Source organism: Grampus griseus (assembly GCF_964374135.1).
Source record: "Grampus griseus genome assembly, chromosome: 11".
Classification (NCBI taxonomy): Eukaryota; Metazoa; Chordata; class Mammalia; order Artiodactyla; family Delphinidae; genus Grampus; species Grampus griseus.
This window is the reverse complement of record NC_139005.1, coordinates 8,752,774-8,770,424: the sequence shown is the minus strand read 5'-3', so window position 1 is coordinate 8,770,424 and position 17,651 is coordinate 8,752,774. Positions and strand designations below refer to the sequence as shown.

Below are 17,651 nucleotides of genomic sequence, written 5' to 3'. Positions count from 1 at the left end.
TCAGGTGAGTCCGCAGCAAACTGATAATCTTCGGCACAGCGCAGGACCCAAGCCATCTCTGACTGAGGTTCCTGCTGGCAAATTTCTCCACGTGCGGCAGCTGCTCAGATTTGAAATGTTTGCTCTGACCTTTCTGGTGCCACTTGTCTAAAGATTGCCTGCAAACTGCTCTGTGACAGAGGCTTCCTGCCAGTGAAAAACCATGACTGCACTTTACACCGTAATTGAGTGGAGACAGGATTTACCTCATTGGACCACCCTGCCTGTCTGACTCCATTTCTTATTATTAAAAACAGAGACTTGGATTTTTTTTTTATAAAAAATTTATTGAGATGATGCAATTATAGGCTTTTCTTTAAAAATTATTTGCAATTCACTGGCCCTGAGAAAAGGCTTTTTTTTTTGTTTTTCTTTTTTGTTACATTCATTTGATTCAGTCCCTTATAAACCCCACACCTCATAAACAACAAGAGATTAGAAATTAAAAAAAAAATTCTAGATTCGTCCTCGTTTGCAGGTGGTTGCAGTCACAGAGAAATATCTTCAAGAATGTTCACTTGGCATGTATGAAAGATTCGGGGAGTTTGTCGTTGTTTAGTGTTGATGCAGATGGGGCCCAAAGGGTATCAGGTTAGTCTTCTGTCGTTTTTAGGCAGGCAGGGACCACTGTCACCCCCCTTCCCACCCCACCCCCGGCTCCTTGGATCACTCCCTCCATTACTGTTCAGAAGAGAAACAGGTTGAGTGGGTGAAAACTAACTAGCACCGAATGCTTGGGCAAAGAAACTGCCTTTTGTTCTTTGTGTGTTTCCCCCAATTTTTATCTTCAGCTTCCTGGGTGGGAATGGGTCAGATCGGGGTATGGCCAGGCTGGGTCCCAATCCTCATTCTGTCCCTGGCATGCCGTCTGCTCCTAGGACAAGTCACAGGACCTCTCTGATACTCAGATTTCCCTTCTTCAAAAGGGGAGCTAATGTTTCAGACATGTATTCAGAGTTGGATCCTAGGCAGTGAATGGCGGAGGAGGTGTGGTTACTTAGGCATTTAGGTACATCCCGTCAAAGCCATTTAAGTTTCTGCTAAACCTACATTCTCACTTGGACCAAGGTATCAGTGTAAGAAGATGATGGAGCAGGGGGTTCCAAACATACTGCTGAAAAGAGAAAAAAATCCATCAGTTGTTACTCCTCTTTTCCTGTGGGGATACCCCCGCCCCTCAAAGGATGTGGAACATCGGTGATGCTACCTTAGGCACGACAAAGTTGCCTCGGGACAGAAAGATCTTAGGGATAGCATTACTTCCACGTAGCCCGTCCAGCCAATTGCCACTGCTGTCTTCTGATGGAGAGGAAGCAGCCTGGTTACCTCAAGGTGCAGGGAAGAGTAGACGCTAGAGAATTTCAAGGTACAAGCGAGACTGTCTGCCTCGGACCCAGCTGGAGGCAAGTTTGCTCCCCTGCAGCATTCTTCTGAGTTCTCCTTTCCCAGTTTCTCACTTTGCAAGCCAAGACCTCCCACGATGGCAGCAGGGAAAGGCCAACTATTCAGATCATGGACGTACTTCTGGTTTGGTCCCAGGTGAAATTTTCGTCCCCCCCTAGTGCTTAGTGTTGAAGTGAGAAATTTCACGCTAGATAGATTCTGCAGGAAGGAGATACGCTCTCGGAGGGCAAGGATGGTGCCCGATTCTTGGGAATCTCTCGGGGTGTCTAGCAGGTGCTCCATCAAAGTTGCCTAAATTGAACCTGACATCTTTCAGGTCTGCAGTGTGTAAATGCTGTGTCCCTGGTATCGGCATCACTCAGGTATTCTCTCAAAGAACCAATGAGAAGAACCTTTGCCATTAAGGGAGTGAACAGAAAACCAATAACGGTAATATCTGGATGGACAGTGAAGACTACATTGGAATTGCCACCTTCTATTTCTTCAAGTGGCTGAAGGTGTCAGCCTAAGTCTTACAGACTCTTACAGGATATTGCTTTAAATACAGAAATCCTGGGGGCAAAGGGGAATTTCCCCTCCATAATTCAACTGTAAGATTCTTTGGACAATAAGAGCCCGAGTCCTTAAACCTGGGTGAACGGAATGAGATGCTCTAATCTTAGGGAAGAGCGACATCGTGCCTGGGTCTCTGGTTTTATGTCACACAAAGAGAGCCTCAGTAAAGATCCACCCTTTCTCTCCAGCCCTGCAACGCAATGGCTTCACAACACACCAGGTATTTGGCTTAATCTCTCCATCTGAAAGCCAACATCAGTCATCTCAGAGGCTGGAAGATCATCACTGTGTGCTATGGAACGCTCTTGAAAGACATCTGTAGTATGCTGGGATCCAGCTGGATTTCATCCCCGTTCGAGCAGACTGAACCCAAACCCTTCATCTGGGGACACATAGAAGGTCCCTGACCTCACCGCAAACCCGACCTTCTGGAAGGTAGAGTGGGGGGAGTGTGTGAGGGTGGGAGGAGGCCGGCCACCCCTGCGCATCTATCCGTGGTTGGATGAGAGGCGGAGCGTTTCCAGTGTCCTTGAGTGATAGCCTATTTGTCCCTCCCTCCCCGCAGGCTGGTGTCCTCATCAGTGAGGCTGGGGCTGGGGGAGGGGTGGAGAACTCCTCCTGCCCGGGTGACCACAACCCCTGCCTGCCTGACTCACTCAGAAATGGCCTGAGGACTTGCCTGGGCATCTGGTGGCTTCACCTGGAGGGAGCGGGGGGCGTGAGATGCTCACCCAACTGAGCAGAGGAAGCGGAGAGAAACGAGGACGGGGTGCTTTGTAAGGGAGGTCTAATCTTCGTGAGTAAAAAAAGACTGTACTCCTAATGTTGGATTCCGAGCCTGTATTGGAAGAGTTGATTTAGATGGCTATTGAACAGGAAACCCCTCCCCCCCAAAACTGTAACAGCTCTCGAAAACTACGTTATCATCAGAAGTACTAAGGGGTGGCATCTTCCTCATCTTATAAGATACTACTGACCTTATTTTGAGGTGAAAGAGAGCCACACATGGGTCCATTCTGAAACACAGCTAGGAAAGAAGAGGGTAAAAGGAAGGTATCTGAGGAATTTCCCGTCTGCCCAGGCGTGGCAAACACCAGTAACAACTGAGAGGACACACTCCAGGGTCCTCCCCCTCAAATGCCCTGTGTCCTGTGGGGATCAGGAAACTTAAAAAAAAAAAGGCTGGGAATTGAAAAAAATTTAGGTGAGGGTATGAAACTGACTGCACGATGGCCTTTGGGATGGAGCAGAGGTGACCCTCCATAACCTACTTTGGAATAATTCACACCCCACTGCAGAAGGTCTGTCACCTGGACTTTTCATTTTTTTTCCCCACTTCGCAGCACTTGCAAACTAATCCCAAGATGCTGGGGCTTCCAAATAACCTGGACAGCCTTCCAGGCTCATCTTACGCTCTGTGGAACCACCGGGCCCCGCGGTTCTCACAGCTGTGTCAGGGGAAGCCTGCCGGACTAGCATGCATCTTCCCGGAAGGCAGCAGCCTCCGGGACGTCTCTGGCCTCCCTCCGATAGGTGGCCAAATGCTGGGATGTGGGTTTGCTTTTTGTGGCACCGGCTACAAAGCACCCAGACCACCGATCCCGTTTAGGTGCCAACAATTCCCAAGACTCTCCAAAGAGGCTGAACCCCGCTGAAAGGCATCTGAAATTCAACAACAGGCAAGGAGGGAGGACGGGACGGGGCAGGGAAGGAAAGAGAGCCAGAGAGAGAAGAAGAGAGCTCTCCTTTTCAATTTATCGTTTTTAAAAGCATCTTTTTTTTTTTCTTTCTTTTTTTTCTTTTTTTTTCCAGCCAAGACCCAACAGCAACAGGCACAAACCTGATCCACGTGGCAGGGTCAAGAGAACCTGAACCCTTTTGTAAGTGTTCTCTCTCCTGACCAGTTGCGCTTCTGCACTTTGTGAAATTTGCAAAAAATATATATATATATAATAGATATATATTTCCATAGGAAAACAACCTCGATGTCTTCCCCTATATGAATGATGAAAAGTCAAACTGCATGGTCTTAAAAAAGAACAAAACCAAAAACACCATGAAACTTAACAATAGGTGGAACGGGGTGGGGGAGGAATTACAGAAAGAGATTCCAAATGAGAAGGAACCATGAACATGAGTCCCAGGCTGGTGCCCTTGGCCAGAATTCCAGCGCCGCCTTTGCTGAGTGGTTTGTCTAAGGTGCTCCGGGGTCCCTCACGCTGGGCGAGAGAAGTGTCACTGCCATGTCCGGGTCTCTTCCCTTCCGCTCCGTCACGCCCCAGCCATCCTGGCGGGCAGGGTGCCCTTGGCTATTGGCCCGCTGAGCCGGGGGCTGGTTCCTTCAACACTCATCTTCTTGGTATATTTGTTCATCCAGCTCCTGGGACTCAAGATGCTCCAGACGGTCTGTTCGGCCACTCATGATTTCATCCGGGGTTTTCATAAACCTTTGGAAGAGGAAATGGTGGCGTGAAGAGGTTACAATTTCCTAAAGTTGTCTTGACCTTGAACTCTAAAAAGAGTTCCCATCGCCTTCACATAGCTGGAGAGCTACTGAACCTGGTCATAATGCTAACTTAGCCCAAATTAGAAAAAGCTACCCCTTCCTCTGACTGCCTGAAAGTTGGCAAAACAACGATAAACGAAAGTCTAGGATGACTGAAGAAGGTGGAGCCGTGGGATGCATTCCTGCGTGACCGTGCGAGGGAGCCCGGGGACAGCACAGGTATCTGCATCTGATGTTCAGAGGCTTACATTTTACAAAGACCCGTGAGCGCTGTGTATCCATTTCCCTCCCAGACTGTGCGCCCGAGGAATGGTATTCAAGACTTGAATCTAAGGCGAAGGATACAATTAAATGCTAGGTGGAAAATCTGAGGAATAGGGCAAGATAGTGGAGCTTCTGGAAATTAGGAAGGCCGAAAGAAAGAATCTTTTTCAATGTTATCACTGCTCCACCCCAAATGCTAGCCATTCATCCCCTTTATTCTGTCTTCCTTTGCAGCTAGGTGCAAACAGCCAGCCTCATCTTCTGGGTCGCTGGGGTCATCTGGAAATTACATCAGTGCCATGTTTTGACCATGATTTACATGGTTCAGGAAGGGTGCCTGGCTGCGAACGTTCTGTCCTTATGGTGGGAGGGCCCTTTCCACAGCCCACACACTGTTCCCTTCCTCTGCTCGGTACCACATGACCTGTCTTAAAACATACATTTTCTCTCATCACTTCACGTTCAAAAGCCTATGATGAGGGACTTCCCTGGCGGTCCAGTGGTTAAGACTCTGCACTTCCAATGCAGGGCGCATGGGTTTGATCCCTGGTTGGGGAACTAAGATCCCACGTGCCTTGTGGCATGGCCAAAAAAAACAAAAAAATCCTGTGACGACCACTTATCAGGTCAAGGATCCACTCTCTGGGCCTGCCCCTCGGGCCCCTCTGTCACCTCAACCCGGAAACTCTTGTTTTCCACTGTTCACTAGCATGAACCCTTCACTCCAGTCTCGCCAGTTCTTTTTATATCAATCACAGCTCATGCCATCCTCCAAACCTTTAGCTTTGCCCTTATTTGGAACCCTCTTGACTCCTTCCACTATCTGAGCCCTACTCACCGTCTGGGCTCTGTCTCATCACCCAACCGAAGTCTCCAAGAGTCCGTCCAGTCTAACACTTCACTTGATTACACACTGGGTTTTATACCGAGAAGCCTTCATTTTGGGGCGAGCCTGGCTTCAGACATTCATTTCCTCAAAAATGACTAATCTCTCTTCACAAATAGCACTCTTCTTTCCTTTTATCTTGTTGCAATTACTGTTGGAAGCCTGTGAACCTTCCACCTACGACTTCTTTTCTGCCCATTATTGCTGATTTTTTTTTTTTTTTTGGCCGTACGCAGGCCTCTCACTGTTGTGGCCTCTCCTGCTGCAGAGCACAGGCTCCGGACGCACAGGCTCAGCGGCCATGGCTCACGGGCCCAGCTGCTCCGCGGCATGAGGGATCTTCCCGGACCGGGGCACGAACCTGCGTCCCCTGCATCGGCAGGCGGACTCTCAACCACTGCACCACCAGGGAAGCCCCTATTGCTGATTTTTTTTTCAAGCAGTCTGTTCCGTAGCATCTGCAACCTGTCTTCCACTTTTATCCTGGAGCTAACGCTTCTCCCTCAACATCTGAAGTCACTAATAATCCCTTCCAGGCTGAGTCCACAGGTGTGCTATACCTGGCCCTCCGAACTACCCCTATCCTCTTTTGACGGCTTTTCCATATTAAGTTTCTGATATCCCACACCAGGCTTGCCCAGAAACATTTATCAAAAGCCTCCATAAGGTATAAAACAGAACTATATATATATAAAGGTATATATATATATACCTTCTAGGAGCTTATGACCTACTTGTTGGGGAGAAGGACTTCATATATACAACTATTAAAGATGTAAATCACGATGTGGTTTAGGGCCAAGGAAACCCAACAGATGATGGAAGAAGGTATCTGTGCGTGTCTGAGCAGTTGAAGAAGGTCTCATAAAGGGTAGTAGACTTGAGGTAGACCTGGGGGGGTATATATATGTTAAAAAAGCAAAAGTTAAAGTGATGCACATTTCTGGCACAGGGAACCCTATTAGTGTTGGAGGGCAGCTGGCAGTGTGATTATGAATTTGGGAGGCAGGAGAATGGACCAGAGGCAGAGATTGCTGAATTAATCTAGGTACCAGTCGTGAAGTCTAGACATCAGCCTCCACTGCCAGGGAAGCAGTAATAATGCTTCTGCTTTGCTTTCATCTTCCAGGTCTCGTGAGAGTACCTGCCATTGGTAGATTCCAACCTGGAGCCTGCTGGTAAGAAATCTTGGGAAATGTGGTTCCCTGGCTTCTAGCCCCTGAAACAGACTGGAGTGGGAATGGTGCTGAGGAGCCAATGGACTGTCCAGCACAATAATGACTCAGTTGTAAGAAGAGTCAAAGATAACTCCAGTGTCAAGGCTGGTTACTTAAACAATGGTGATGCCACTGCTGATGTAACATTTATTCTGGGGGTGGGTAGGTTTCCAGTATGGGAAGAAGGCCTGTCTTGAACATTTCATGTCTGAGATACTAATGTGATATTTAAGTGGACATGTCCTAGAAGAAGCTCTTGGAAATTAAGATTTGGAATTTCAGGGAGATTTTAGAGCTGCATGTAGAGATTTGAGAGCCCATTCATGGAGGTGATAACTGAAGCTGTGTAACGGGATCCAATCATCCAGGGAAAAAGTATAGAGTGGGGAGAACAGAAGCCAAGGACTAAGTTTAGGGTGAAGGATGAAGAGAACGCATCAGCAGAGCCGGAGAAAGGAGGGTTCTTTTTCCACTTCATTCTACTCTGTTTCCAGCTCTTGAAAAGCCTTCTCTGTTTCTTTTGAAGATCGTAATTGTGTTTTTACTGCTCCTACCTTACCACACCTTTCCAATGCTAAGGCCCAGGTTCTCTGCTCTTTCCAATAAGTACTTATCCCAGTGAGCTCGTTTGCTCATACACAGTGTCATTCTGTCATTTTCCACCCAAATCCACATCTCTAGCCCAATCCGTAACTCTCCTCTGTCCCACCTGCCAAAACGCAGAACCTGAGGTCGTGTTTGTCAATCCCACCTTCTCCCAAGCTTCACTTGGTCTCACCACATCAATTACCACCAGTGTCAGAGAGCTATGTCTGCCTCTCCTGATTGGTCCGTTAGACCCCTTCTTTTTCCTCTTCTAATTGTTTCTCCTCTCTTGCCTAGGGAATCACAATCTATGTGGCAGGTTAAATGGTTGGAACTCATTAGCTGGGAGGAATTCTGGAAAGAGGACTGTCTACAGCAGCTTTCAGACTTAGACAATGCATTGTCATAAATGTATTTTACATCACGACACACACACACACACACACCCCTGAATCACAGTTTTCATGAATCAACAGGCACTCTTAATTCATGTGATACAGTCTGATATTTTCAACTCTATCCTTTCCTATTCAATTCTGTTCTATTTCATTAAAAAAAAAATTAGACTCATTAAATCTATTTCATGATTCACTAACGGGCCAGGACAAACACCGGTCCAGGGCTGGCAACCTGGGGGCCTAGGTTTGTTCAGTTCCTTGCTCTGCCATTGGTCCCTCTGATCGCTCCCTTTAACTACCATACATATAAATGCCAGATAATACTGTTTGATCACTGCATTATTTGAAAGGTGAGTCAGATTGTGTTTATTTAGTTTTGGCTTTACTCTAGGTTAGACATAAGTGGAAAAAAAATTTTTTTTTTTCCTTAAATTCTAACCAACCACCACCTGGTATCGAACGTGTAGCGGTGATGGCTTTGAGGATCAGATAGGCAGGTAGAGATCTTAACAGTCTCCCTCCTCCCTCTTATTTGAAGAAAACAGTATCCTCCCAGAAGAAGGAAAGGAGAAAAAGGAAGTGCTACCTGAACAAAAGCCTTTGTCCTGGCTCCTTCCTGATAATGTTTAGTTTGTAGTAGTGGCGCAGGGCTCTGGACATTTTCTCATAGGTCATGTTTGTTCTGTTCTGCTTGTTCAAAGGCGGAAGAGAGAAAAAAAGCACAAAGACACAATGAAACGAACCTCAGAAAAGACGCTGCAGCAGCTGTTCAAATCTGCTTCTGTGGCCCCGCCAGTTGGGAAAGCCACCTGCTAATCTGCTCCCTGCCACGCCCACCCCTGGGCTTTTTCACAGACGTCCTCGCTGAGGTTTCTCCTAAGGTGAGTCTAGCTAACAAAGCACACATCCCGCAGCGGCCTCCCCGACTTCCTCTCCCAGGACTGCGCTCTGCTGTGCCCGAGGAATTTCCTGCAGTTTCCCCTATCTGGGGGTCATCCTTCACCTTCTGACCCACAGAGGATTTCTCTTCCTTTTTTCCTTTTTTTAAAAAAAATTTTTTATTTTTACAGTGACCTTTCTCAGGCTTGTGTTTCTGGTTTGTCATTTTAAGGAAGAGATTTTTTTGTTTAAATTCCTGTCATGGAAGCAAGAATACAGTTGTTCCGAGCCCTGGGGTGAGGGCACCCTGTGCGAGCTGCAGAGCGATTTTTCTCAGTGACTCACAGGGTGGATGGTGTCAGTGGGGTATAGCCATATTTGGTCACGACAGCCTCTGCTAGGTCCTCCACGGCGGGGCCAGAGCGCAGGCTGCCATCCTCCAAGGCTGCAGCCGGGGCAGAGCTCAGCGGTGTCTCCCCTGTGGCCTGCCTCTCCTTCGGCGGATCTGGAGTTGGGCCTTCCTGGTGCCCCACGGCTACCTGTCTGTGGTCAGGCCTGGATCTTGCTGACTCTTTTTTTTTTTTAAGTAGGAATACAGATTTATCTTAATTTTCTTTTCTTTTTTTTTTGGCAGGGGAACTCTTTGCTCTGTGTATCTTACTTTATTTTACTGTGATAAGAACACTGACCATGAGATCTACCCTCTTAAATTTTTAAGTGCATAATACAGCACTTAATACAGGGTTCACTACAGGTACAGTGTCCTACAGCACATCTCTAGAACTTACTCATCTCGTTTAATGGAAACTTTATGGCCCTTGATTAGTAACTCCCATCTCCCCCCTCTCCCCAGTCCCTGGCAACACCAGTCCACTCCTGGACTCAAAGAATTTGCTTATTTTAGCTCTAACTTCGAGTAAGTGGCATCAGGCAGTATTTGTCTTTCTGTGACTGGCTTCTTTACTCAGCGTCACGTCTTCAGGGTTCATCCATGTTGCCACACACTGCAGAAGCTCCTTTTTTTTTAAGGCTGAAGAATATTCCATTGTGTGCATACAGCATGGTTTCTTTATCCATTCATCCATCAGTGGACGTCAAGGTTGTTTCACCCACTTTTTACATCTATGCACTTTAATGGTTTTCCTAACTATAAAAGACTTTATCTTTTAAATTCGATTCCCTCTTCCCAAGGTGGAAAACTGCAGGGGCCATCAGACTTCTTGCACTGTTTGCTTTTCAAGGAGATGCTTTAAAGTCAGAGGATAAGCATTTTCCACGTAGAACTGGGCTTTTGCGACCGTGGAAGTTTCTAACCCAGCGGAACAGAAGCGACGCTTCCCAAAGCCCCCTTGTGAGTCACAGAGTGCCACAGTGCATCCCTGGTACCCAGTTCCTAATGATGGCGTGGGTGGCAGGACCAGGCCGAGGCAGAGGAGTGACGGTTACTCGTAATGAGGCCTGTCAGACCGGAGACTTAACTGGCACCTGGCACAAGGAACAAGTGGCAAGGGGCATCTTTAATGATTTCCTCCCCTTTGCAACTAATTGTCCAGTGAGGAGGAAACTAAATAATTACGGGCAGACAGGAAGCAGAAGACAGACAACTATCCTCCAACCCAGGGACGAAGACTAGATCTTGGCCCTACTTTATAGAACGAATATCTGATGCCCTTTTACCTTATGGTTTCCCCACAGTCGAGCCAGTCCATTGGGATCCACTATCCGGAATATTTTCGATTCTTTGTCCTCCCATCGGATGAAGTTTTCGTACCGGCTGTCAGAAAGCAACTGATAGACGTAATCCCAAAGCAGTCTACAGTCTACAGAGGAAAAGGGCAAGAAAACACTGTTGACAAGGTTGCTTGTTGAAGTACTAAGAGCAAGAATCAGAAAATAATCGAGTAACCGCTCTTGCCTCCTTTGGATGGACTGTCTAACTTCCTCGTTTGGGGAATTCCCTGGCGGTCCAGGGGTTAGGATGCCGCACTTTCACTGCTGAGGGGCCTGGGTTTGATCCCTGGTTGGGGAAATAAGATCCCGCAAGCCACTCGGCCAAAACGAAAACAAAAACACATCCTCGTTTCATAGTGAGGAGAGCAAGGTACAGAGAGACCTGTGAGATGCAACCTTTGACCTGTGGAGGCCTTCGGGACTGTCCGGGCCCAGAATTTCCCCGCTCACATGAGGACACAGAGACCTGGAGAGAGGAAGGGACTGGTCCACGGTCATGACCAATGACCTGAACTTGAGCAGAGCCCACAGAAGGGACAGAACAAGCTCTAACTGGAAATGAATTGGTTCTGAAAAGGGGCTGAAGACACGCCGGCAGGTCAAAGGGCAAAGAAAGGGTGTGCTCGTGTTCGGAGAGAGCAATGTGGTGTCAACGGTGGGGCGCTAAAGGTTACTTTGGAGGGTGATACTCAACAGATAAAGACGTGACGCTTGAGGCCGGCTGAAAAATGGCAGAAAAAGCACCACGATGCGTGAAAGGCTGTGGGGGAAGAAGACCCCTGTGGTTTGGGGACTGTGACCGTGGGAACCATGGCCAGCATGGTCTTTAGAAAGAATGTAGATAGTCCCGTTATAGCTACTTCGGAGGTTTTAAAAATTGCTTTACTATAATGGAATCAGTGTAGAGAGGAAGCCAGTGCAGAGAATCCTTTCTCCATGTGCAAAACTGATGCTGCATCGCTTGGTCGGGCAACAGATCTTTCTGTGTGCAGGCCAGGCGCTGGCGAGGCCTCGACCTTGGGCTGTGGATCGGCGAATTGAAACGGAAGCTGCAGGCTGCACGCCTCTGCCCTGTTCCAGTGCTGTCTGGATTAGTGCCGGAACCGGGTGTGGCTGGGCCCCTAGCACAGCCTGGATAGGTGGATGGGAGCGGATGCGGACTTTCTAAGTCTAGTTGATGCAGGACTGGCCTCGACCCCCAGGTGTGCTTCTGGGAGCTTTGATGAGCCCTAGCCAGCATGGCTGGTCGTAAACGATTAGTTTTGTTGAACACCGTGTATGTGTCCCGCACTTTGCAAGCGTTATTTCTAATCCTCACTATACACACTGCATCCTTTCTAATCCTCTCGTGCCCGAGGTCACCGGGATTTGAACTCTGGGGCTCCTGCACCGTAAGGTGCCGATTTCCTTACTTCCTTATGTTGGGTGAGGCCTGGCACACCTGGGTGGGGAATGTCCAATCCCAACGTGGACTGTTTCAGAGCGAGCCAAACATTCACCTCCCAGAGAATGCGACACGCCCTCCTCTGGCACATACTTACAAGAGGAAACGAGTCAGGTCACCTCGGGCAAGTTTCCTAAATCTCCCTGAGGTTCCGTGTCCTCCTTTAGGAAAGGGGACTAACAACGTCGACTCTCTCCAGGATTACTGTACGAGCGATGATGTGAGTGAAGAGAAAGTAAGGAAAACAATAACAACAGCGATTGCTGGATGCAGTTTGCAGGCACTGGGCTGTGTGTTCTACCAGCCGGCTTGCCTCTGACCCTTAGGGCACCTGCTGAGGCCAGCGCTGTTGCTCTTCCTATTTTATGGCCAAGGAAGCTGGGGCTTAGCGGGTTTGGTCATTGGCTCAAAGGCCCAGCTCGTGAGTGACACAAGTCGGAGTCTGGAGCCCGCGCTGTGCCACACGTCCTGTGCTGAGACGTCTATTCTCAGAGAAGAGGGTTAACAGGTAACTATTAGTCAAGGACTTTTCCAAGCAAGCTTTAACTCTGAGTGTGTCCTTCGTGCAATCCAGCTTTCTCGCTGAACAGCAGAAGGAACTGGCATAAAATGTGGCATTTTCCAGGAGGCTTAATCTTTTAAGGAACTACCATGAAACTTAAAATGACCATACATCTTCAGTACCCCTTACTGTATCCTTTTTCCCCCCGATTGATCTGTGTCTAAAAATTAATGTGACGTGTGGTTTCTTCTGTTTCAGAAAAGGACCCGTGGTGTCCTTCTTAGAAGGATGACTCCTGGAGCCTGAACCCTACGCTAAGGGAAGCTGACCAGAGATTCTATTATCATCCCTGCCTGCCGCGGCCCTCTTGGTCGCCAGAAGGGGGCACCGAGGAGCAGCAAGGGGCCCAGTCCCAGCATCAGGAAGCACCTTGAGAGGTGAGTGCCACACACCATCTCACGCTGAGAATAATCGAGCTCATTTTTAAGGCACTTGTAAGAGGGCGGCTGTAGGCAAAGCAGTGAAGTAGGCAGTGTCTTTCTCCCTCTCTGCCACCTCCTTGTCTTACATCGTTTTTAGTACAGGTGGGAAAACAGAGAACTGAGATGCGGTTTAATGGTCCAGTTTTTTGGTTACTATCAAATGGCAGATGCATTTTAATTTCCCACAAGCTCTTGCAAGTAGAAACCATCTGGCAAGACCACATATTATCACACAAAATGCCAGTCTACTAGGAGGAACAAAGGTATAGCAGCGTCTCCGTGTTTCCTGACAGGGTTACAATCCTTTTTACCACCAAGAGGCTTCATGACACCTTTCGGATGCATCTGGACTGGCAATGTGATTCTCTAGAGTGGATCATTTGAACACAATTTAATAATTAAACAAACTGATCTGGTTGTCTTTTGCAGTTTGATGGAAGGAACTTCTGCCCACCGGAAGGTGAGCAATATATTGGCAGTCCCTCACCTCTAAGACTTCCTGGAGCTAAAATGCAAAGTGAGTGTTGTCTTAACACCATCTGCTGAGGGATTTTCACTTTCATTGTTTCTGTGGCTTCTCTTTTTACTGCTTTGGACATTCTGTGTCTCATAAAATGGTGAAGTGCGAACCATTTTCCGTTGGTTCGCACTTAAAAAATGGTTTCCATTTAAAACCATTTTACCGTTGCTCAAAGTAAGGGCTTAACCAGCGCTGGGTACCTACCATGCTGGTTCTTCAGAGGCATCGAACCGAGACCTTTATGTCGTAAATCATTTACTGAAAAAAATCTAGAATGTGATCTGTGTTTGGTTGGTTGGTAAATGAAGGGCAGGGCTTACCAAAGAACAGACTTTACCTGTGAGTTGCAGGAACACTTGTATCTTGCAAACTTTTCCCTTTCATCAATGTGAAAATAACCCCAAACAAGGGGCCAATTGATCATTTTAAACGACATTTAATCCAGCGAAGCCAACTTTAGCAGAGTAATAAAAATATATTGACATTCAAGACATACTGAATTACTCAGTCACTGACAGAGGTAGCAACAGGAATTTTCTGGCATAAAGTAGTTGTTTCGAGCTCAGAGTATAAGTGGCTTTTTATAACACTATTGATTCTATTGTTTCTTTAGTTAAAAATTATGCCAGATGATAAAAAAAGAAAACTGCCTGACCACGCAACTTTTTTTTCTTTTTTTTCCTACAATCGAAGTTCAAGCGTCTGAGTTATTTTTGTTTTTTAAGATTTTAGTTAAATAAAAGGCAGATGCCTTTTAGTTCCCAGGTCCTCTGGAGGCTGTTGCCATGACCCACCAGGAGTTTTTCAGCTTTGTCAAAATCCATCTGTGTCTGCACAGATACGGTGTTTTCTGATCACTGATAAAAATGCTTAATACTATATAATAAAATGCACCCAAAGTTCATCCCATTACAAAACACTTGAACATGCATGTGAAAAATATCTTATATCAATCACAAGGCCTTCACTAATTTTAGCTGCATGTGTCTTAAACTAAAGGGCCTTCTCTGTCAAGGCATGTGGGAATTTTAAACAAAAGTTCCTGATTTGGATTGTCTCTTCCATGAGAGGAAGCTCATGAAAGGGTTTATTAGCTCGAGTGAAGTGTTATTTTCCAATTGCAGAAAGAGAGTTCTCTCTCTTTCCTGCTGGGTGAGGTACCCTGGGCATCCACAGTTAAAAGGCATTGCTAAAAAAAATATATATCCCTTCCTGTGGTTAGGGAGAAATATTTTCCCTCCCACACCAGTCTCTTACCAGAGACTCCTTGTACAAGCTTATTGAACAGAGACTGTAAAAAGATGGGCAATTCACACATAACCAACATGGTTTCTAAAGGAAAAAAAAAACAACCTAGAAAACCATGCTAGACAAAACTGATGTTGAAAAGATCTGAGTGGGCAAGTCCAGTTATCGACAAGTTATTTGAATTTCCCGAAATTCAAATTTCAGGAAAGCATCGAAGAAAGAAATTTTTTTGTTGTTTTAACTGCCCAAATGGAATTTTAAGTGAAGGTCTGTAAACTGCAGTTCTGTGGATATAATCACCAACAAGGAGAGGCCTAGCGTTCCTGTTTCATTGCTTTAAATTTATTATGAAAAACTAATAAATTTATTTCAGGTTCAGGAACAAAATGGGTCCGTAACACCCAAAATAAAAAGGTGCTTCTCTCTCTGCTTATAGCAGTGGTTCTAAACTAGGGGCAGTCTTGCCTCCTAGGTGGTGTTCTACCATGTCTGTGACCATTTTGGTTGTCACAACTGGGGTGGAGGATGCTATTAGCATCCGGCGAGTAGAGGCCAGGGATGCTGCTAAAAATCTTATAATGCACAAAAGAACTCCTCCCCGGCAACGAAGAATTATTTGGCCCAAATAGCAAGAGCGCCCAGCTTGAGAAGCCCTGCTATGGAAGCACGGGTTTTCCAACATGCAGGGGGGCTATCTGCAGGGTTTTTTTGTGTTCTTGTTTTCCTCCTCAATTCTAGATCAGCCATTACCTAGAAGCAGACAGCTGATACATCCAGCGCAGCCAGCCCTGTGTTGATACGCAGAGGTGTGTTTCCAATGGGTGCCTGCTTGTGCTTTGCTGTGGCTTAGGAAAACGGAAGCCGTATGTGCACGGCAGCAAGCTGCGAGAGGGAGAAGCTGAGGCAGAGAATACAGACCTATGCTCCCTGGCTTCGTCGGGGCGGAGGGGCCGCCGCTGCAAACAAACACCGCTGAACCTTTTCCCCTTTGGTTGCAGGAGGTGTAGAGCGAGGCTGGGAAACGCAGAGACCAAGCCCCCAGCTAAAGCCCAGTCAGACGCATCCCTCCTCCCTCAGGCGTGGAGGCAGACTGCTGGGACACAGGGACGCTGTTACAGAAATGCAGGCCCGCAAACAAACTGGCATTTCCAGTCTCCTTAATCCCCTTCTATTATTTTCTACAAGTTACTGTGCTGGTACTGTTTTATCTTTTAAAAAAGCCATCCTGAAACTTCCCTTCTCTTCTTGATTTCCCAGTGGCCCACCATGAAAAATAAAGTGCAGTGACTCAGGCAGAGCGAGAGAAGTCTGGCACCTTGGGACATTCCCGTCGGGGCGAAGGACTCTGTCCTCTCCAAGGGTCCCCTCCACCTCCTCCAAATACAGACAGCGGGCCAAGCCTCAGAGGAGGTGAGCGGGAGTGAAGAAGTTCATCTCCAAGGAAGTAAGGAAACTAGGGTTCCCTGAAGGGGTGCACTTTTCAGGCCAACATCACTTAGAACAAATGCCCAGACACAGGCCTTGTGGGTTAAGGCCCTGCACCCGCTCCGGTGGGCAATGGTGCTGGCCATAACCACTGCTCTCCTCTCTGCGGCCCTGGAGCAGAGCAGAGAGAAACGGCGCACAGGAGGGACACTGACTAAGCCTTAGAAATTACCCTGCTCGTGCTAATGTTTGCATATTGTCTCTTTAGTGCTCAAAAGTGCCCAGAAATGAGTATTAGTATGATCATTATTATGGGTAAAGAAACCAGGCTTCAGGGACCTTAAATACCTCTGCTTGGGAGACAAGGGCTAGATTCTAATCCTGTTGGCTCCAGAGTCCATGCTTTCCCACAGGCCCACAGTGCTACCTGGAACCCTCCCTCTGGCTGTGGATGAAGGGCCTGGGCCGGGAACCATAGAGAGTTCTCTGCCTGAGACAGCATGGGAGGACACAGCTCCGCCAGCTGGCCCTAAAACCCCGAGCCCCCCTGGCTTACGGAGACATCCCACGATCCTGTCCTTTTTTCCAAACACAATATTTACACGCGCGCGCGTGTGTGTGCAGAGGCGCACACACGCATGCACACCACCACACCTTACTGCAAAGGCCTGGGGCTGACACCGCCCTCCATCGCTCACACAGTCCATTTAGGCTTCGCTTTTATGATGTCTTCTTCCCTGCGGGGTTGCTCCTGAGGCTCATTTATACAAGAAAATAAAAGTCCACGTGCCTCATTGGAAACCATGTCACCATCAGATACCACTGGGGAAGAAGCAGAGATGGATACAAGGGGGCAGGGGGCAGTGTGACTCCCCCCAGCCTGGGAGCCCTGAGGTGAGCCCCTAGCTGCTGGCCCTGGTGTCTCAGGCTTAGGTGCCTGCATCTGACGTCCGATCAGAGGCTCCCAGGATTGAATTTCTGTGTACACAGAACCCATCCAGTCAGTAAAACCAAATCAAGAGTGTACAGTGCTCAAGCCAGGTGACAAACGAGTGTCTCCTCGAGGAGAATCCTTTTGTTTCTATTAAAAATGTCACCCTGAGAGATAACACACATATATTTGTTTTCAGTCTCTTTGAGGATCTGAAAGATCGCCAGGCCAGGCGTTATCAGAGGGTTGCAAGTGAAGGGTACAGGGTCTGGGGGTGGGGTGTGGGATCTGTTTTATCTGCTGTAAGATCCACTCACCAATGATAGCCTCACAGACCGTGAAGAAGTTGACGTTCGCAAAGAAAATCAAGAGAGCAAGAGTTGTGAGATGAGCACAAGAGAAGAAATACTCTCTTTCTGGATGGTCCGTGGACTTTGAACAACCAAACCTGTACAGACCTCTTAAAGTCCGCACTTCTGTGGAGCAGATGAACGGCTACGAGTGGATGATAAACCAGGTTGCCGCTGAATCTTCCTCCCTTTAGCAGATTTTTGGATTAAGTCCAAGGAAGGGACACGCAGATAGGAAGTCTGGTAACTCAGGTTTTAACGGAATTGAAGTTTAAGAGAAAGCCA

The 17,651-nt window shown here is 47.4% G+C and overlaps 1 protein-coding gene across 2 annotated transcripts in view; it reads right to left on the bottom strand.

Moving 5' to 3' along the window:
• Positions 1-313: 313 nt before the first annotated feature.
• ETV6 (ETS variant transcription factor 6) overlaps positions 314-17,651 on the bottom strand; it is a 240,274-nt gene continuing 222,936 nt past the window's right edge. The window contains exons 6-8 of one of the 2 annotated variants that reach the window (XM_082665318.1): positions 10,411-10,553; positions 8,441-8,541; positions 314-4,445 (exon numbers count right to left, since the gene is read on the bottom strand). In XM_082665318.1, the coding sequence (XP_082521444.1) occupies positions 4,340-4,445; positions 8,441-8,541; positions 10,411-10,553 (350 nt within the window). In that variant the 3' untranslated portion in view covers positions 314-4,339. The remainder of the gene's footprint in view (positions 4,446-8,440; positions 8,542-10,410; positions 10,554-17,651) is intronic. The other variant, XM_082665319.1, reaches the window with a different exon arrangement.